At 42.5% G+C, this 21,857-nt stretch overlaps 1 protein-coding gene across 6 annotated transcripts in view; it reads left to right on the top strand.

Annotated features, from left to right (window-relative positions):
• NDRG1 (N-myc downstream regulated 1) overlaps window positions 1–21,857 on the top strand; it is a 142,586-nt gene that overhangs the window by 92,153 nt on the left and 28,576 nt on the right. For 3 of the 6 annotated variants that reach the window (XM_075920094.1, XM_075920093.1, XM_075920095.1), the window contains exons 2-4: window positions 7,141–7,219; window positions 11,201–11,236; window positions 14,134–14,178. In XM_075920094.1, coding sequence (XP_075776209.1) covers window positions 7,157–7,219; window positions 11,201–11,236; window positions 14,134–14,178 — 144 coding nt within the window. In that variant the 5' untranslated portion in view covers window positions 7,141–7,156. The remainder of the gene's footprint in view (window positions 1–7,140; window positions 7,220–11,200; window positions 11,237–14,133; window positions 14,179–21,857) is intronic. The other 3 variants (XM_075920097.1, XM_075920096.1, XM_075920098.1) reach the window with 1 other exon arrangement.

A 21,857-nucleotide genomic window follows, 5' to 3' on the forward strand; every position in this document is an offset into this window, starting at 1 on the left:
CTTCATTCCTCACAACAGAATATTATGATCTCTGAACTGTCCTCAGGCTTGTAGGCCAGATTTTGTTTTCACAGTATAGCTGTACAATGTGTTTGTTGATGTAAGACTGAGTCTTAGTGATATTTTCCGCAGACCTATGTTTGCACAAAGCCGGATGTGTGAGTTTTACAGTTCTGATTTTAGTTTGGCAGACAACACTTCCTGTGTTCTCTTGTTTTGAGTTACTTCCCTTCCAGTTGTTACAATTCTATTTAATATTTTCACATGTCAATTAATAGTATTTATCTGTACAGCTGGAGATTAACACCGTTACTTTCAAGTCCTATTTACAACCACCGGTCCATTTGAACAGTCTATTTCCACTGTTGCATTCACCATTTAAACATTATGATGTTTGCCCTAGAAATCAGTGCCATGAATTAGAGATGATAAACATCTGTTAATTGCAGTGTTGATTAATCTCATGAATTTGTATCAGTTAGTTGACTATTCAGTAGTCTCCAGTGTTAGGGCTGGCAGCCAGTGCAGGCTGGCCCTCTCCCGAGGAGCCCCCAGCCACTCTGAGCAGCTGCCTCTGTATCAGAGGCAGCAGCACCGAGTGCCAGGTGGGAGCTGGTCTGTGAGGGGAGCCAGTTTAAAAACCTGCTCCCATTGCAGACTGAACTGAGCTGGGCTGCCTGTCCACCTGGCTCATAAAACACTTTAAATGCAGAGTCTCAATGGGGGTAGATCCTGGACCAGCACTAGCAAGGACTGAGCTGGGCTGCTGGCCAGCCTGCTAAAAAATTTACTGGCAAGGGGAAAAGGGGAATGCGTGTAGTCTATAACAGTAACCCATAAGTTTTTGCTTATCAGTTAATCAACTACACTATTACGTCCCTACCATGAATGCTTAAACTGTCTGCTTCTCTAACAAAAACCGCTCCCTAGTGATATAAACCTTTCCTTTGTTTCTATCATTTTCACATCCTGACTGTTTCTTTAAATCTAAATTTGTAGGGAAAGAGACTGGATGATACGGTTGATTCATAATTCTTATGAAATCTTTATAATAGGAGGAATGTTACTGTCTGTTACTCTGAAGCCTGATAAGTCTGCAGAATCACTGAAGTGAGGGAAATGCCTATAAACATGACTTGAAAGCTTGTTTTATTGAGATTATCAGATTGAATCACTAGGCTTTGCAGTACGTTGCTGTTCAGTTCCAAAGGGTTTTTTTGTGCACTTTGACTTCATGCTACTGGAAGGTATGCATATACTATGCCAGGACAAGACTCCTAGATCCAGCCTTATTGAATTGGCCTCGGTAGCACGGATCTTCCACAAGCAATGTAACACTTCCTTCTATGTATGTATAATACACCCTGCCATAGTGAAACTTACTCTTCATTGATCTGATAAAGTGAGCTGTAGCCCACAAAAGCACATAGGACCCCTTATTGTTTTTTGCTAAAATAGATGAGCATCGCTACCTTTCTGAAACTATATCAACAACCATAGTCTATGCTAGTAATTTCATTGGTTGTATGAGGGAGGGGGAATTACTTGGGCCAGCTGCTACCTTCACAGAAGAACACATCTCTTATCACAACTTCCTTGCAGGCACTTATCAAAACAGCACTTGTAGCTTTAAATACATGTACCTCAACACATGTCCCTCATTTGTCATCCATGCAAGTCAATATAAATCTTTTAGGACTGTCACTGTCATGCTGAAGCTTAGAACATCTGAGGTCTGGCCTACCCTGGGAACTTACATTAGCATTGCTTATGTGTTTTAGGAGCATGAAAAATCCATATTCTGAGGGGCAGAGCTAAGCTTTCCTAACCTTTGGGCTAGACAGTGCTGGGTCAGCAGACAAATTCTTCCATTGGATTCCAAAGTTCTGTTCTGGTAGGAGTTCTGAGATTAGACAAAGTGAGAGTAATAGTTATGTAGATTAACAGGGGCTGGTACCTTTAACTTGGGGCAGCTCAGTGAACAAATTATGGGGAACTTGAACAAACTGCTACATTGCTCACTACAACATAGTAAATGGAAACAAGCCCTTTTTTGGCTGTTTTTCAGAGTGACTCCACATACAACAGTCTGGGCTTTCAGAGCAGAGGATTTGAGATTCAGAATACCTAGACCATCATTTCTCAAACTTTAGATGCCTGAAGACTCCTCTCTCCCTCCCCGCCACCCCCCCCCCCCCCCCCCCCAAGTTTAAAATTTTTCATGGACACCCAGGCTGGCTTTTTGTTTTTTTTCCCCCCCAGACCCAATCCCCTAATCCAGTGTTTCTTAACCTTATTTTTATAAAGTACCCTTTTTTTAAAAAAGTACCCCTAGTACTTACAGTTTTCTCACACACTGTTTTTTCTACCATTGCAACACATTTGTTTAAACAACTTAATCGTAGCCGGGCAGGTGATGACACTTTTGGGTATAAAAAGTACAAAAATAATAATTCAGTTTTCTCCAAATTTCAGTTGATGTACCCCCAGACTTCTCTCAAGTACCCCCAAAGGCTACTCTTACCAGTGTTTGCGAGACACTGCCTAATCCATACCTTACTCCCAAGGCTTCATCTTCAGCATGTTTGAACAATACAGGTTTTTAAAGTTTAGGACTGTTACTAAAAGGGATGCAGTCAAGTACTGACTTTACTGAAACAAAATACAGGACTATGTAGCACTTTAAAGACTAACAAGATGGTTTATTAGATGATGAGCTTTCGTGGGCCAGACCCACTTCCTCAGATCAAATAGTGGAAGAAAATAGTCACAACCATATATACCAAAGGAAACAATGAAAACATTGTTTCCTTTGGTATATATGATTGTGACTATTTTCTTCCACTATTTGATCTGAGGAAGTGGGTCTGGCCCACGAAAGCTCATCATCTAATAAACCATCTTGTTAGTCTTTAAAGTGCTACATAGTCCTGTATTTTGTTTCAGCTACACCAGACTAACACGGCTACATTTCTATGACTTTACTAATTGATCCTCCAGCCTTGCTGTCTCCATCAGAGACAGGCAGCAAGGGGAGGAGGCAGGAGCTGGTGCTGGGGGAAGCTGGCTTAAAAGCTGGTCGTCTTTCCCCTCCCCGCAGCACCATCTCAAGAGTGGGAGGGGGCAGGGGGAGAGAGGTATGGCAGGGGACCTGGTGCTGCTCCTCTGTGGTTTTTTTTTTTTTTTTTTTTTTTTTTTTTTTTTTAATGGATTCAGAGCCTGGCTGTGGCTCTGCAGTTTCCCTCTTTATGGGCGAATTGAGTAGTTGATTAGTTGATAGAATTTCATTCAAATTGCAGGTAATCACCTAATCAACATCCTTAGTTAATAAAATGTTTATACAATGGAATTGACAGCCTGGCTACAGGGATGCACAACTAGCAGGAAGGAATGTGGTTAACAAAATATCTGAAAAATCATATAATCTAGGATTGAGTGGTAGTCTGTAACAGGAAAAACTTAAACAAGAAATAGTCTTTAAAATGTTACCATCTACATATTTTGTTAGTCTTTAAAGTGCTACCAGACTATTTGTTGTGTTTTAAGTTTTTAATCTAGGATGTTCTGATTCTCAAAGAAGAGTAATTATTAACGTAAAGTTTTTACATTCTTTTCATGTTGCCATAATTTTAGATGTCCATAAACTTGGTTTTGTTTATAAATATTTAGCAGAGTCATGTTTGTGGAGATATTTATACCATGTCTCAACACTTGTATATTAGCAAGTACAGGCCTTCCAGATGGATAGCTGCCCTGGGAATCCATGATACAAAGAGAGGCAGCAGAGTAGTGGGGGCAGGTGGGAGACCATACTTGTGGGAAGCTGCCTGCTCTCTACACTGCTGCCTCTTTATCTGGGAGGGAGGCAGGATCTGGTGCACCTGCCTGCTGTCCCTCTGCCCATGTAACTGCTAAATTTTCAAATGGTTAGATGTTTACATAAAAAAGTTAGTTAACATCCCTAATTCATAACTATTCAAAGCATGGTTTAAAAGTGAATATTGGGAAAACTCAGTATTTTCTCCTTCCACCCATTTTCTTGTCCAGTCTGAGATCTCCCTACTGCACCTTGGGATCCCAGAGCCAGTTTCTCGCCTCTCTATCAAGTCCTGGTTTCACCAGACTCCTTGTCCCAATCTATTTTTTCCCTTTTCTAGTCTGGTGCTTTTTGTGTTTATTAAAAGATGGGATCCAAGATAAAACAGCATGGCACAGAGCAACATCATCAAACTCTACTGTAAACAAGGACACCAAATCAAATGCTCACCTTGAAAATGTAAAAAATAAGAAATATGAACACAGGCAATACCCAGTTCTCAGCCCCAATACAGAGTCCAAGGTCTCTCAGCTGCCCACATCCTCTCCCCACCAGAGGACAGAACCAGATGGCCCTAAGATCAGTCTTGATTCCAGAGCCCAGCCCAGCCCACTCCTGCTTCCACTCAGATGGAGACCCACCATTTTTTTTTAACCATGGCCTGCTGCTTAACTGTCTCAGAAATTTGGTTAGCCACTATAATGGGGAACTGGTGTTGCTGCTGGAAATGCTCATGACAGCAGTTATACAGCACAGTGTGTCCTGTGAGACTCGTATACCAGAAGGTGGCCCCTGCTGAAACCATCCTTGCTGCAGCTGGTACCAATGATTCTTTATGGCTGGTCTATATTTCTTCTGGGCTACCTGTAAATAATCTTGTCCCACCAACTGCAGTGGTATAGCCAGAAGCCCTCATACCTGCCAAGTAAAGAAACAATCCACCAGAAAGTGGTCCATAGTCTCAAGCTTTGCTGGGGCCCAACACCATGCCTGTGGGCAACCCGTGCTCTGTAAATGCTGGTCATGCACATTTGCATGGACATACAGTTTCCTGTAGAAGATGTGCCATTGCACGTCTCAGTGCAGATTTCTCCTCCATACCACATTGCTGTGGGGGGGGGGGGAGGGTGGCAATCACTGAAAGCACAGGAGAGAGGCTTTCTACTCTCATCTAGGATCATCAATTACAGGGAAAGTCCAGCTTGTCCGTGTAGTCCTGGGATGAAGCGTTCTCCAACTGCTGTGGGATATGTATAAAAGTCTGGTCAGTACTAATAACTAAGAGGTTTGAATATGCTCAGAAAAGACTGAATTTTGAATGATCTCTAATGAAAATGTTAGCCCCTGCTAAGCACATGCAACTGAAGTTTCTTAAAGATTTATCATTTGGCCAAACTTGTGGGGCTTTAGGTTTATTTTCCTCATGGTCACAGCAGAAGACAGATCCCTCGCATGCAAGCGCTGTCTGCCAAATTTTTATGTTCTTAGAGTAGACCGGGGTGGCCAGCCCATTCTGGGCAAAGAGCCAAGATATCAGTGGATCCAGCAGGAAGAGCCGGGGCAAAGTTTCGGGGGGGAGGGGAGGAAGCTGTGCCCCGTTAAGAAAACGCATCTAGAGGCTTTTTGGCCACATCAGGCTCTTGCCGGCTGGCACCATCTTTAATTCTTCATTAATAGTTGTGCCGGATGGCTCCCCAGCACAGGGAGCTGGGAGGAGAGGGCTGTTTTTGGGTGCGCAGGGGCAGCTTTATGAACCACAGGGAGGAGGGAGCTTCATGAGCTGCACCCGGGGGCGGGGGGAAAGCCACATGCGGCTCCTGTGTCGCAGGTTTGCCATGGCTGGTGTAGACCATGGGTTGAGAGCACTAGCACACTATAGCGGTGCGTCTACACAGTACCCTAAACTCAAAATAAGATACGCAATTTATGCTACACCAAGACCATATCTTATTTCAATTTAATTTCAAAATAGCATATTTCAAAATCTGGCACATCTACACTATGCCAGATTTCAAAATAACATGCTCTTTTGAGACATCTCTTAACTCTCGTGGAACGAGGGTTTCAAGGATGCCAAAATAGCATGTCCGCTATTTCAAGACCTATGTTGAAATATCCGTGGTCAAAAGACACAGGGTAGCTATTTCCAGTATCTTTAATGAATGGAGATGCCCATCTCCTAGAACTGGAAGGGACCTTGAAAGGTCATGGAGTCCAGTCCCCTGCCTTCACAGCAGGACCAAATACCATCCTTCAAGGATTGAGCTCGCAACCCTGGGTTTAGTAGGCCAATGCTCAAACCATTGAGCTATCCCTTCCACTAGGGATGTGATAGTGTAAACATGAAAAGGGTTAACGAATGAGCATGGGTTCATCAGTTAACCTTCAGTTACACACAGGCCTCCCTCCTGCCATAGGGTATGTCTACACTACCACCCTAGTTCGAACAAGGGTGGTAATGTAGGCAGCCGGAGTTGCAAATGAAGCAACCGGAGTTGCAAATGATTCGAATTTCCCGGGCTTCATTTGCATATAGCCGGGCGCCGCCATTTTTAAATGTCTGGTAGTGCGGACTCCGTGCTGCGTGTAGCCGTGTGGCACGGAGTCCGCACTAGCGGACATTTAAAAATGGCGGCGCCCAGCTATATGCAAATGAAGCCCGGGAAATTCAAATCCCGGGCTTCATTTGCAACTCCGGTTGCCTACATTACCACCCTAGTTCGAACTAGGGTGGTAGTGTAGACATACCCATACTGCTGCCTCTGTATCAGAAGTAGCAGTACGGAGCAGGCGGGAGCAGACTAAGCTGGGTTTCCATGGGCACTGGCTCCCACTGAACCGCCTGCCCCCCTCCCTTTCTGCTGCTTCTGATACGGGGTGATGAGGGGAAAGGCAGCTCTGCTGGAGCTGGTGGAGAGCTGGCTTAAAAGCTTGGGGGGAGGGAGTGCAAGCACTGGCTCCTGCCTGCCCCTCCCCCCATAAATGTATAACTGCTGAAAATTTCAGTGGTTACACGTTTACCTTGATAAACACTTTAACATCCCTAGATTGCACTCCATCTTTCTGCTATGGAATCTCTGCCCCTCTCTCTGCAGTCTATATTTTAGCATTGATCAAAAGATTGGAACTTGGTTTTGTAACCATAATGTCCTAGGGAGTAAGTATGATGGGGGAAATTGGTGTGTGTGTTTCCCAGAAGATTCATAAATTTTAATTTGAGACACTAGGAGGTGGGGAGTGATCTTTGTTCCCCCTCCTGTTTACAACTCTTTTTGGTATAAAATAAGAATATAAATGTGCTGAAGTTTTCTTCTTCTTTGCAGATACCAGCTACTAACCATGTCTACAGAGTTCCAGGATGTTCACCTCGCAGAGGTGAAACCTCTAGTAGAGAAAGATGAGGTAATTTTAGTTAAACAGTTAAAATCTTGTAATCTGGGACTAGTGTTGAACTGCATTTTTCTTAATATGAATTGTTAAATTCTTACTCTGCTTGTTCATAAAAAGGAAAATGTTGGGTATATAGAAACACTGGTGGCCTCATCTTGCGGTCTCTAAAAAATAATCAGAGGTGGATTGGGCCTTGTTGAATAGTACTGTTTTGATTTAATGTTAGTCTTGTTGGAATTTTTTTTAACTTCTCTTCTCCACGTCAGCCAAGTTTAATGGCCATCCTTCTTGTGACTAGCACAAACACTGTGCTCATGGATTGGGATTCACATTCCGTTAAATATTCTAGACCACCTGTCTGCTTGGATAGAAAGCATCTGTATTCTTAGAACATCTCATCCAAATGTTCTGTGCATGAAGCAGCTCCAAAGTCTTGAAGACTGTAGGCCAGTGGTCCCCAAACTTTTTATGCCCTTGATCATTTTTTGCAATTTAAGGGAAACTCAAGATGTGTCCTGCCTCACTCACTCCATCTCCCCCTCTGTCACTCATTCTCCTCCCCCCCTTTCACTTGCTGGGTTCAGGCAGAGGTTTGGGGGTCTGGAGAAAGATTGGGGTGTAGGAGAAGGTATGAATGCTGGCTCTGGAAGGGGTGGGGTCAGGGCTGGGGCATGGGGTACTGGCTCTGGATGGGGGTTGGGGCTGGGCTAGGATTTTGAGGTGCTAGTTCTGGGTGGGGGCTGCAGGTTGCAGTGTGGGCTCCTTCAGAGAGGAACTTACCACAGGCATCACCTGGCTGGCAACACAGCAGGGCTGAAGCAGGCTCCCTGACAGTGTCCAGCCCCACACTAGAGCCCTGTGCAGATACAAATATCTTTCTGCAGATAGATACTAGTATTTTCTGATTCGCAGGGCTTTGCTCCCAGGAGACGCTGTGATTCATGGAAAGAAACTCAGTGCCACCACATAGTCAGTGACCCGCACAGAAGCTCCTCCCGGCTGTACTGCCCCCAGTGGGGCTGTAAAACTCTAAACAGGAGACACACCTCGTGGCAGGTCTGGAAGCAGTGCATGGCCAAAAGGAGCTTCCAGCTCAGGACACGATTCTGAGGGTGGTAGCATTATATTCTTCTCCTTTGCTGCAGCATTTCTTGGAAACAGAGTCCAGAGATCAATGGAGATATCTGTCCACAGATAAACATTTGTATCTGTGTAAGGTTCTGTGCAGCTCCCAGAAGGGGCCAACAAGCCCCTTTGCCCGGAAGGTCAGGGGTGAGCCATATATGGCTCCATGTGCTGCCCCTCTAGCTGGCACTGCCCCCATCAACGCCCATTTGTTATAGTTTCCTGTTCCAGCCAATAAGAACTGCAGAGAGTGGCACTTGCAGGCAAGAGCAGCACACTCCTACCTCTCCCTGTTCCTCCCACTGGTCCATGCTGACCACTCGTGGGAACTGGCCAGCAGCATGGGGCTGGGACAGGCAGGAAGCCTGTTAAGTGCTGATCACAGTCAGACAGGAGACTCCCCAGGATCATCCTGTTAATAGGGATTGACCCCTGCCATAGGCCAAATTGTTCTGTTTAGTCTGTCATTCTAGGCAAAAAATTGTTTTCTCTCTTTCTTGGAGTTAAAAGTTGCTGTGATGGAACTGAATTCTTAACATGGATCCTTTCATAGATAACATCAGTCTCTCAGATTTGCCCCCTTAATTAGTTTTAACATGTTGCTGTAATTCCCGGCAATAGTAAATCTTGCACATTTATCTTTTGTTAGAACTCTTAATTCCTATATCTTGTAACTTCCTCTTTCATCCACTCACCTACATTCAACTTAGTTTCAAAACTTTGAAAATGCATTTACAATTTTGTTTCATTTGTATTAATTTTCTTTTCTTTTATCGTCAAGGATGTTCACATAAAAACGTTTTGCTGGTTCCTATTACCCAGATTCCAAACAATCTCTTGAGAAACAAGAGCTTCTTTTCATGCAAATATACTTAGAATTTAAAATGAGAGCAGGACAAGCATTGAGTTGAAGTCTTCACCTATTAAGTATCTACATGTACAAGGTGTTGCATCTCTAACAAAAAACTGCAGAACTCTCTCTTATAGGCAGATGAAAAATTGGTCTCTGAAAGAATAGGAATAGATATATGCTTTGACCCAAGATGCTACCTTAGTTTAAACACACAAGCAGTCTTATAAGTAGCGTACGATCTTTGTGGATGCAAGCATTATCTTTACTTACCTGCTTTCCATCTGTAGAGCACCACAAATCACTGTCGTGAATAAACTAAATAGTTACCTATACTTTCTTCCCTTAAAATTTCCAGAGTTTTCTATGGTGTGTTAATATGTATAACATTAAATTCCTGGTTATAGGAAATGGGTTCTGTTATGAGATGGGAGGATTTTTTTTACAGGCACTTTTGAGAAGTTTCTGAAACCTTTTTCTGCAACACTGATATTTTTTGGTGTAACAAGATATTTCATTACAAGATGTTACCTAGCTAACTGGGGCGTCATTGGGGCGGGCGGGCAGCACACTAGTCTTAATGTGAGCTACCAAATGTCAAGCTAGGGAAGGGCAAAGGCAGGCCAGCAGCCTGTGGAGCTAGAATCCCTGGGCATCCAGGGGAATTAGCTCGGGAGGGAGCAGGGGAGATAGGAGAGAAAGCAGAACAACCTGGCCCCAGTTCATTCTGCGCTCCTTGCTGTGATGCTTGGGAGAGAAGCAGGACCCTCCTGCACTCACCAGAGGGAAGCAGAGCGATGTGGCTGGAGAAAGAGAGGTTTGGCCCTGAGTGTTGGGCAGCCTTTTTGATGGTTTGTTTGGTGTTACTGGCTAACCATAGGGTGAACATCAGGGTTAAACATACTAAGGAAGTTAATGTGTATACTGTCATTCCCCCGCTGCTTCTGTATTAGAGGCAGCACTGCGAGGGGGCAGGTGGGAGCCGGTGCTTGGGGGGGAGCCGGCTTAAAAGCTCTCTGCATGTTCCGGCTCCCACAGAGCTGCCTGATCTCTGCACTGCTGCCTCTGTATCAGAGGCAGCAGCTAAGGGAGGCAGGCAAGAGCTGGTGCTCTCAGGGAACCAACTTAAAAGCTGGATCCATGAGCACCAGCTCCTGCCTGCCCCCCACGTGTAAACATGTAACCACTGAACATTTCAGGTTTACAAAAATAAATGTATTTTAACATCCCTAAGCTTACTAATACTTTATGCTAAGGGTTGTATTTCTCCTGCCTTAAAACAAGTAGTTCAGTGGAAATTCACATAAATGAGTAACACCTGCATGACTGAGTGGTGGATATTGGTGCATGTTCATACATCTAGGGATTATCTATTATAGAAAGAGTAGCTGCTAGAAGAGGAAATGAGTTAAAATTCCTGGGATTCTTGTCTTAGCCTATTTCTACACTAGTGCAGAAAGTGGACTGAAGGTACATCACTCCAGGTACATAAGAAATGTAGTTGGAGTCTACATATCTTAAATCAGTTAGCGGGGTGGGTGGAGGACAAACGTCATCTTAGCAAACTCTTCTCTTTTATGTGTAGAGTGCAGGGGTTGACTGCAGAGAGAGATTGGTGGTTAGTTTGGTGGTTCTTCCCTAGACCTGCTAAATCAGCTGTCTTGTGAATTGATCCAAGAACATTGATCCCTATTGTAATATAGATGAGCCCTCTGTTCTGACCTAATGATTAACCTAAATTAATATATTCGCTTCTCTGTGCTTTATTGTACAGTCTATAAATTAAGCAAATATTTACTTGTTTCATCCATTGAAGCATAACTACTAGTGTATGTAAAATATTTGGGGCTAAATTCTTCACTTGCTCAGTAAAACTTCCAGTGAAAGTAATTAAAATCTTGCTACTTTGGCATGGGGATTCTATAGAATATGGGTTCTTCACATAAGTGTGTATTTAAATGGGATTAATTTTACAGCTGCATTACATTTCTGCATTAATATGTTCAATATTTTCACAGGCTATCACTCGCCTTCTTCCGGATTTTGATGTTCAGGCAAGTACAATTTTTTTCCACTACCTCTTGATAAATCAAATATTATCTGATGTGAAGTATGACTTTCAATAAAAGGCAGTGAAATTACAAAGCATGAAGCCATAGTACCAGAACTTACTTCAGCTGTAAAAAGGACTATCAAGCCTTTAGAAACTGATTCTGAGGAAGTATCCAAAAAAATTGTAAATGGTTTTATTCTGTTAAATTGGATGAGACTGGCATAGGGATGTAAAGGACTAGTTGACTATCCGATAAGCAAGTGCTTATCAAATAGTTGACAGGGTAGTCAACTAGTCGCTTCCCTGCTCCCCACCCTCCCCCTTGCTGCCTTTATCTGATAAAGGCAGCAAGCGGGGAGGAGACAAAGGGGATACTTAAAAGCAGCAGCGCCACACAGAGCCTGGGGTCAGCTGCTCCGTGCAGCATTGCTGCTTTGAATGCCATGGGGAGCCCAGCGTCAGGCTCCTCACAGTATTTCAAAGCGGCAGCGTGATGTGGAGCCCAGGATCAGCTAGGGATTCCTTTGCAGACCCTGGGCTCCATGCTGCGCTGCCGCTTTGAAAAGCTGTGCGGAGTCTGGGGTCAGCTGGGGGATCCCCAGCTGGCCGCCAGGCTCCATGCTGTGCCTCCTCTTTGAAATGCACAAGACCCTCTGCTGGGGACTCTTTTGTATATTTGAAAGCTGGCATGCCACGTGGAGTCCGGGGCCAGCAGGGAGTCCCACTGGGGCTCTTGTGCATTTCAAGGCGGAAATGCCCACGTGGCATTAATTGCTACTTAACATCCCTAGACTAGCAGCCTGGATGAAGGTGAAATCAGTTGTACTAAGTATTTTCCTAATTTCAGTGAAGTATGTCCACTTCCTTTAGGCGGGTGGATCTTGCATGTCTTGGGTTATATACATGGGTGGCAGGTATAAGAGACCGAGGTGGCCAGTGCCTTTCCAAACTGCCAGCTCAGCCCCTCACATTCCACCCCCAGCCTTCACCCCTGTTCAATGAGTCTCCCCCAGGGCTGGGAATGGTACCACCCTCTCCCAGTATGCCAGATGGAGCTGGGTAAGGCTGGGGCAGTTCACATGACCTCTTCTCTCCTTCAAACGGCACCCGTGCTCAGTTTGGAGCTGTGTGACACCCACTGGAGGATGAGGGGGACCCTTATCTCCCACAGAACCCTGGGTGGAAGGAGTGGGGACTTGTGCATAAGGAGTGGGACTGGGGCTTGCCTCCCCCATCCCTAGGTTTGCTCACCGCCCATGGATGTATAGTCTTAGAAGGGATGTAAGCAACTAGTTGACTAGTCAACTACCTGGTTAGCATATGTTTATTAGGTCGTTGACTAGTGACTTGACTAGTTGCTCTCCCCTCCTGCCCCCACCTAGCTATTTCTGAGAGGTAGCAGAGGAGAAGGGAGCAGGAGCCGGTGCTAGGGAGAGTTGGCTTAAAAGCTTGCTCCCCCAAGCACTGTCTCCACGAGTGAGGACAGGGGAAGTAGAGACACAGCAGAGAAATGGCGTAAGCAGACACTGAAGCAGTTCCCACTCATACTGGTCCAAGTGCTGTGCCTCTCCCTTTGAAATGTAGGAAGACACCCATGAGGCTCTTGCTATATCTCAAAGGGAGAGGCGGTGTGGGGACTTAAGCAGTCCCTGCTCACCCCTAGTTCCCTGCACTGCCTCTCCCATTTCTAACAGAGGCAGAACCCCTGGCAAGTCCCCACTGCTGTTCTGCTTTTTAAATGTAGTAAGAGCTATGGGCAGCTCTAACTGCAGGGATGGGCAACCCCTGGATTGCGAGCCGCATGCGGCTCTTCAAAGAAAAAATTGCAGCACTTGTGGCTCTGAAAGGGGTAACGTGTTTCTGTCTGATAGACAGAGCTGGAGTTGCTTCAAAATGGGCTGCCTTAAAAAGGCAATGCCTTCTCTGCTCTTAAAAGGGCGGCGGCCAGGCCCTCTTGTTTTTTCTCAACAACTTTTTTTCCCTCGGCTCTGTGCTTTATCCACGACTATATTGGCTCTTAGTCTGTAACCGGATGGCCACCCCATCTTACTGTATTTAAAAGGCAGAAGCACAGCAGGCATAGTGAGCACCCCACCCTACCTCTTATCTAATGAAGTAGCTGCTGGAAATTCCATTGACTACTTGATTAGTTAGTTGATTAATTGAAATGTAACATCTCTACTCTCTAGTTTCTAAGAGATTCTTGGAGAATGTTGAGTAGTGGAAAGCAATATGTAATGCTAAAAACTATAAGTGAGGAGCAAAGTTCATAGTTTGCAGTTATAAACTTGTTGTGGATTGCCAAGTTCACTACGTAAAGCCCTTCCCTCTAACCACGTTTGTCTTTGAAGGCCTGAAAATGATCATGATTCTAAGGAATGGTAGAAGGAAGAACAGCAAAGTAAAGACAATGGATTTCAAGAAGGCACATTTTAGCAAATTCAGGGAGCTGGTAGGTAAGGTTCCATGGGGAAGCAAGATGAAAAGGAAAAACAATTGAAGACAGTTTGAAAAACTGCCAAGGGAAATCATTAAGGGCCCAAGTACATTATTCCACTGTGTAGGAAAGAGAGTATGGCAAGAGACTAGCCTGGCTTAATCACAAGATCTTAAATGATCTAAAAATCAAAGGAGTCCTATCGAAAGAGGAAACTAGGTCAAATAATGTATATAAACAAAAGTATGTAGGGACAAAATTAGAAGCATGCAGGTGCAAAAGGGCTGTGTCAAGCTAGAGACATAAGGAGTAACAAGAAAACATTCTACAGGTATGTAAGTAATGAGAGGAAGACCAAGGACAGGGTACCCATTACTCTATTCCCCCTCTTCATTGAATATCAGAAAATGTGGAAATGACAGAAGTGCTTAATGACTTTTGTTTCTGTTTTCACCAAGAAGGTGGGTGATTGGAAGCCTAGCATAGTGAATGCTGGAGAAAAGGAGGTAGGTTCAGAAGTTAAAATAGGAAAAGAACAAGTTAAAAATTACTTAGAAAAGTTAGATTTCTTCAAGTCACCAGAGCCTGATGAAATGCTCCAGAATAGTTAAGGAGCAGATTGAAGAAATATCTGAGCCACTAGCTATCCTCTTTGAAAAGTCATGGAAGATGGGAGTGATTCCACAAGACTGGAAGGGAGCAAATATAATACCCATCTATAAAATGAAAAATAAGGAGAATGCAGAAAACTATAGACCAGTGAGTTTACTTTCTGTGCCAGGAAAGATAATGGAGCAAATAATAAAAGCACCCCTTTGCAAACATCTGGAAGATAATAAGGTGATAAGTAACTGTCAACATGGATTTGTAAAGAATAAATGTCAAATCAATCTGATAGCTTTTTTTGATTGGATAACAAGTCTTGTGGATAAGAGGGAAGCAGTAGATTGGATATACCTAGTAAAACATTTGCTAGAGTTTCACATGATGTTCTTATAAACTATGCAAAGATAATCAGATAGGGCTACTTATAAGGCTGTTGCATAACAGGGGCAGGTGGCTCCATGTGAACTTGTACATGCAGGGAGCCAGCTTTCATCCTCCTGTTGTACTGCTCTGATATAGGCAGTGGGGGGAAAGTGGAGGGGAGCAGGTAGGAGCCGGTGCTCACCAGGAGCTGGCTTAAAAGCTGGCTACCTGAGAGCACTGGCTCCTGCCCGTCTTCCTTCTTCCACCCTTCCTCTCCCCCTCCCCCACGTAAACATGTAACTGCTGAAAAAATCAGTGGTTCCACGTTTACCTAAAAACATGTTTGCTAATATCCCTAAATATGACTAGCAATGACCTTTTGTGTTCTGTCGCTTCTGACTGACTTCAGATTTGCTTGGTTTATAAATTGAAGTAGACTCTTAACTGCAAGAATCATATTTATTGTAGTTTACAAGCCACAAGTCCAGACCAATGGGCTTGGGTCCAAAAATGTCATTTAGCCAACAATAACTTTGTCAAATCTGGCTTTGTGATTTTTCTTTCTTTTTGCTTTGCCCTAAGACACCTGCCATATTGAGTAGCATGTTGAATTGCTAGTGATAAAACTGGCAGCATGTGCTATTTTTTACTTAAAATTATACATTTAAATTAGTGGCCTGACTTTTGTTTCCCAAGAGATGCTAAGTTTCCCAAAGTCAAATGCTAATGAGAGTTAAACTGATCAGTACCTCTGGCGTGAAATACATAGACTGAATTTTTTTCTCCCCAGAACTATGGATTTGGGTGCCTATCTTAAATCATAAGATTAGGAGTATTCAAAATTGTATGGGGCTATCTAAAATATTTCTGTTAGTGACTTACTATTTCCAGTTGATGGAAACTTCTATGGACTAGGGATATGAATATGTACCCGGGTACATGGTTAACCAATGAACCTGGGCTCATCTGTTAACAGTCATGGTAACATTCAGCCCCTCTGCTGCCCCTGTATCAGAGTCAACTTTTAAGCTAGATCTCCAGAGAGCTGCCTCTATTAGAGGCAGCTGCCGGGGGTGGAGGGAGGGAGATGAGCGTATCAGAGGCAACAAGGGAAGGAGAAGAGGTGGGAGCTGATGCCCTGTCTGTCAGCTCCCGCAGAGCTACCTGCCCCCTATGCTGCTGCCTCATCAGAGGCATAGTGTGTGTATTTGGGGCAGGGAGTAGGCAGGAGCTAGTGCTCATGATGGCTTAAAGCTGGTTCCCCAAGAGCACTGGCTCCCCACCTCCCTCCCTGGCATGTAAACTTGTAATTGCTAAAATCTGAAGTGGTTACGCGTTTACATAAAAACATGATAGTTAACATCCGTGTGCCAAAACTGATGCAGAATAGAACAGACTTTTTAGTTTTATCTCAATAAATTAGGACCTAACAATCCTTATGTACTTAGACATTTGTCATAATTTCCCAAATAATTGAAAGCAACTGTTTCTGCTGCACTATGCTCTCTTGGCAGCAGAGATGTGTTACAATTGTTTCTTAAAACTCCATGGCTGTTGGCCATTATTGTTCACTGGTAAAGTGATGGTTGCCTCAGGCCCCTCTAATCCGCTTACAAAGAGCACCATGTCATAAATTGACAAGGGCCTGCCTTTTTTCAGTATTTGTATCTACCCCATAGCTATGTTGTCCCAAATGGATTCGTGAAGGGAGATAGTTCACATCCTGATTAGCAAATGTGTTATATTATTTTGCCAAGATACACAGAAACACTATCTCTAGCCAGAACTAGAGTGCCTGCAGCAAAGTACCAATATGTCATCTAGATGGTATTAATAGCATGTGTTCTAAATGGTCTTACTCTGAGATGATCAACTACAATTGCTATGGAAGACTCTGGTGCTCCACATCACTGAAATCCATATTAGGTGCATGGAGTTGAACACACATCCTGTCAATTGAAATTTGGACCCTATTTTTAAACTTTGAACAAGCTTTTACACAACTAAACATAAATAAAGATGGTCACCACAATTTAAAAAAAAAAATCAGTGAAAACTGTTTAATCACCATCACCCTGCAATTAGAGAACCAAACAATGAGTACTACATTAGAAGTAAAAGTACTTCAAAAAAATCAATAGAGAAATAGAATGAAAATTTAAAGTCACATTTACAAACTATGCTCTATTTAATTTCAGTCATCCAAGAGAATACAGTTTACATATGTTTAAGCCTCTTTTCTTAGCTTAAAAAATAAAAGCTGGAAAGCTGCTTCCCTAGAACTACTTGAAGGAGAGAAACATAGTGTGCATGGTGAGGGAATGGAACATTTTAAATACATCAGAATAAAAGCTCTTGAAAAGAATAGCGGATTAAGTATAAGCATATAAGCTTTCAAATAGTGTTGATATAGCACTATTTTGAGTTAAAGCACCAAATATATGGTTTTAAGCAAATGATTTTATTTTTAGTACCTACAGTTGTCCTGAATGCATATTACATAGCTTAAATAATAAACAAAGGTCTGCCTATTAAACATTCAGCTTAGCCCCCTCCCCCCTTCTTTAGTAGTTTTAGAGAAGAGGAAATGTACTTCTCTGCATGCTATCAATGTACAAATTTGCTTTCATTCCTCTAACTTTGACTAGACAGAGAATGTCAGTTGAAAAAAATGTCTATTTTAAAATGCTTTAATTTTTTCAAACTAAGACGTCTTTTCTCATTGAATTTATATAGAATATTCTCCTGTAACTTTCTGATTTATTTATTTTTTTATTGGACATTGAGTAGTGATGTGCCTTTTTTAAAGCAAGAGATGTAAGGACAGATGGCATGTTTGTCTTTATCCTTCTATCGGATTAGTATACCTTGGATTTTTTTTTCCAAGACAGAGTTTTAATACAGATCGGTCAGTAAAGAGCCTCTTAATATAACGTTGACGTTGATTGGGATGTGCTGCCATCTGTTTTTGGTGCTCTGTAGTTTAAAACACTCCATCCTCCACATCATACAGACAGGTCTCTGGATCTGTAATGGGATCAGTGGAGATGTGAAATAGTTAGCTTTACATAATTAAGGAAACTGGTTTGATTTGGCCAGGGATATGAGAATTTCTGGAACTCTCGATTAAACTCTTGTTGGGAAAGTAGCCTTAAACCACTTAAAATCCATGTCTTCTCTTAATAAGACTGAAGAATCACACCGTTTGTTAAAGAAGCAGTCTTATTCACATCAGCTGTTAGAACCTTTTGTTTCTGTATCCTAAATGTGATTTAACCAGAAATAATTTGATATTGGCGGTTGAAGTTAAGACACATGCTAGATTGGATGAACAGGAAGAGTGAAGGGTCAGTGGGTTGTACGGGTTAAATTTCAGTGCCTTTGTATAACTTAAGTCTAAAGATCTTTCTATCAAATAGATGAAATGAGAAAAAATATTTAAGTTCTAAATGTAGATGCTTATGAAGGGAGGCTAGTGATTGCCACTGGAGAGAATATTTACAGCAGCCACCAAGTAGTAAGTATCTCATACCCTACAACCATTTTCTATTTTAGAGAGAGAATGGATATGTGAGCTTATCATGGTCTACAATATTCTAAATAGCATATCTCCTTCCTGGTATTCACATGTGCTAAGTCCATAAATGTTATAGTTTGTGGCTTATTTTCTATACAGTCATATGCATGTGTGTAACACTAAAAAGGATTGGTTACACAGGAAGAGAAAAGCCTAGAATATTTTATGTAGTTCGTGTATATGTAATTTATTTTTAGTGTGACAACTGCTTAATTTCCAGTAAATTACAAGTCTGACAGATGTTGATAGAATTCAGGCTTGAGGTACAAAAACTAATTAATTAATGTGTCATGGTATAACGAAGTAGCCCTTATTCCCATTGGAAGAAAAAGTGCTATTTTAAAGCCTTTACATGCCTTCCAAGTTTTAGTAGAAGCTTCTTCAAACTCTACTTTTCAGAAAAAAATATGGGTATGGCTCCCATGTCACCCCACTGTAGAATTAGATACTTTGAGATAAAAGCTTTTGAACTTTCTTATCTGAAGTAGTTTGGTTTGGAGTTCTACTACCAGTGTAAGTGACATTTAACAAGCATCCAAAAATTAATTTGGCTTAGCTGTATTTAAGTGGCTTTTTCTTCAACAGATATGTTTTGTATTATGTACAGTAGAGTTACATTTTCCCCATTGGTAGTTATCTAAACTGTATTGAATAGGTATTTCTTCGGGTCAGCCCGTACACAAATCCTATTTAAGATTGATGTTCTCCTGAATTAGTTCATTTTAGTGGGGTGGTTTTTTTTTGTTTGTTTGTTTAAATCTGGAGCATTATGGGAGCAGTGAGCTTACACAGAGAAATAGTAGCTTGTGTTCATGACCCAGTTTTCTAGAGTCAAACTAAAAGCTGCTACTTGTTTCTGCCTGTGAATTTTTGGATTTATATCACGCTGTTGTGTCTAAAAAATGGTGCTGGATGTGGCAGACACTGCTTACCTAATAAATAATGCAGCAAGTATTGAGAATGGAGAGGTGTACAAAGACTTTTGATACTGAATGTTAGTGTGACATTGAACATTGCTCAGATAGTGTTAGCCAAGCTCACTTGGTGGTGTTTGTGGTCTGGTCTGGGCATTTTTGGTGCAGATTTACCCAAAAATGTGCATGAATGCAACTAAAAAGAGAAACTTAATGCCAAAATTTGTCAATTCTGCTTATAACTTTAGCTGTCAGGTGTACTGTTGAATTTAATAACAAATAACTGAGTTATGAATTAAAGGGGAAGGTTTATTTTTTACCTAATATTTGAGTAAAATACTGCAAAGGCATGGGTATATATTAATTTCTTTGTGTTTGTATTACATATACATCAAATACATAAGATACTCTAGGCTGTTCTCTTACTGTGACAATTCCTCTTTCATTTGAGAGAAACAAAGCTACTTCGAAAATATTCCTTTTTAAAAGAGTTGTGCTTTAAAGGGCATGCCTTGCATACCTGGAGGTGGTCAGGTGCCAAAACATTGAGGGCCTGTATACTATAGTACAGTGATGGGATAGCATTGCTGGGGTGCTTGTACATTTCAAAGGCGGAATGAGGAACTCCAAGTGCAGCCCAGGGCCAGTGAGAAGTCCTGCTGTCTCCAGTCTGCAGGTGGGCATGCCAGCTTTGAAATGTACAAGAGTCCCCAGCAGTGCCGGACCGAGCCATAGTTATGCCCTGGGCAGCAGGCACGCAGTGCATATGCAACCTTGCTGCGGGTGCATGGCACATGCGCGGCCCCAGGCGCATGGCGCCCCTTACCACTTTAATCCAGCGCCCTTCATAGGTTGGCGCCCCGGGCAGCTGCCCGGTTAGCTCCCCCTCCTTAATCTGACCCTGGTCCCCAGTGGGGGGAAATGTACATGGAGTCTTATAAAATCATAACTGGTGTAGAAAAAGTGAGAAGGAATAAATAGCACCACTTTAATACAAGAACTAGAGGTCACTAAATGAAATTAATAGGTAGCAGGTTAAACAAAATGAATTTATTTATTTTTTCCACACAACATGGTCAACACTTAGAACCCTTTGACAGAAGTTGTGAAGGCCACAAATATAACACGGTTTAAAAAAAAAAAAAAAAAAAACCTAGATAAATTCATGGAGGATAGGTCCATCAATGGCTATTAGCCACGATCAGCAGGGATAGTGTTCCTCGCCTTTGTTTACCAGTGGTTGGGAAGGAGTGACTATGGATAGATCACCTGATTACATGTTATGTTTATTTCCTCTGGGGCATCCAGCATTGGCCACTGTCATTGACCCAGCATGGCTATCTTATTTCTTACCTCCCGTCGTGATGAAGGAGAACCACTGATCATTCTTATTGATAATAGCCCTTAATGTATGTGATGGGTTGTCGGGTCCCTTTATAACATGGGTTCCCAAGAAATTCTGGGGTGGGGGGGCATGAGGTGATCCAGCCCCTTCCATTAATCCCCCCAACTCCCCAAAGTTTTGCTGCTATTTTTGTTTTTCGGATTTGGTCAGTTCCTTTTGTTGAGGGGGGAGGAGTTTTGCTGCTGTTGGGGGGGGGGGGGAGGGAGGAGCGTGAGGGTTTCTCAAAAATCAGAAAGGGGGCATGATGCCAAAAAGTTTGGGAACCACTGCTTTATAACATTCTGGGGGGGCGGGAGGTTTAAAAAAGGCATGCATAGCTTTTCAGCCTTTATAGATCAGGTTTGCTAAACCTTTCTTCTTTTTTTTTTTTCTTTCTCCTCTCTGAACTCAGTTTGTCCACATTTTTAAGTGTGGCATCCAGAATTGTACAGAGTTAAGCAGATCTGTAGAGCAGAGTAAGACCATTACTGCTGATGTCTTAAAGGCAAACTGAATCACGTTGCTGACTCTTAATCAATATGAAATCCATTATAGTCCTGCAGTCTTCTCAGCAGTCATCCTCCCTTAGCACTTATCCCCATGTTGTAATTGTGGATTTAACTATTTTTTCTTTCTTAAGTCAAGTACTTTGCACTTGTTTTTAATGAATTGTATCCTGTTGATTTCACACCAATTTGTCAAGATAATTTTGACTTCTAGTCTGTCCTCAAAAGTGCTTGCAATACCATTTAGGTTTGTGTCACTAGCAGTTTTTATAATCATACATTCCATTCCATTAATCAAGTCATTAATGAAAATATTCAATAGTACCAGACCTAGGACTGACCTCTGTTGGATGTTAGTAGATGTGTCCTCGCAGTTGGGACAGTAAGCAATTGATAACTATTATTGGAGTAGTCTTACAACCAGTTGTGCACCAACCTCATAATTTCATCTAGATTCCTACTTCACATATGGGAATATTATGGTGGGACTGTCAAAAGCCTTGATTAAAATAAAAATGTCTCCACTTCCCCATCCATTAAGCCAGTAATGCTGTCAAAAAAGCAAAGTAGGTTGGTTTGGCATTAGTTGTTGGCTATTCCTTAATGCTAATATTCCCTAGATGCTTATAAACTGATTGCCTAGCAGGGATGTAAGTGTCTAGTTGACTACCTGATAAGCCTAGGCTTATCGGGTAGTCGAGTCACTACTCAACTAGTTGCTCCCCCTCCCTTGCTGCCTCTGTATCAAAGGCTCCAAGCAGGGAGGGCGGAGAGCAGGAACTTGTGTTGCGGGAGCTGACTTAAAAGCCAGTTGCTCTCAGCGCCATCTCTGCGG

The sequence above is a fragment of the Pelodiscus sinensis genome, chromosome 2, assembly GCF_049634645.1.
Source record: "Pelodiscus sinensis isolate JC-2024 chromosome 2, ASM4963464v1, whole genome shotgun sequence".
NCBI classification, from domain to species: Eukaryota; Metazoa; Chordata; order Testudines; family Trionychidae; genus Pelodiscus; species Pelodiscus sinensis.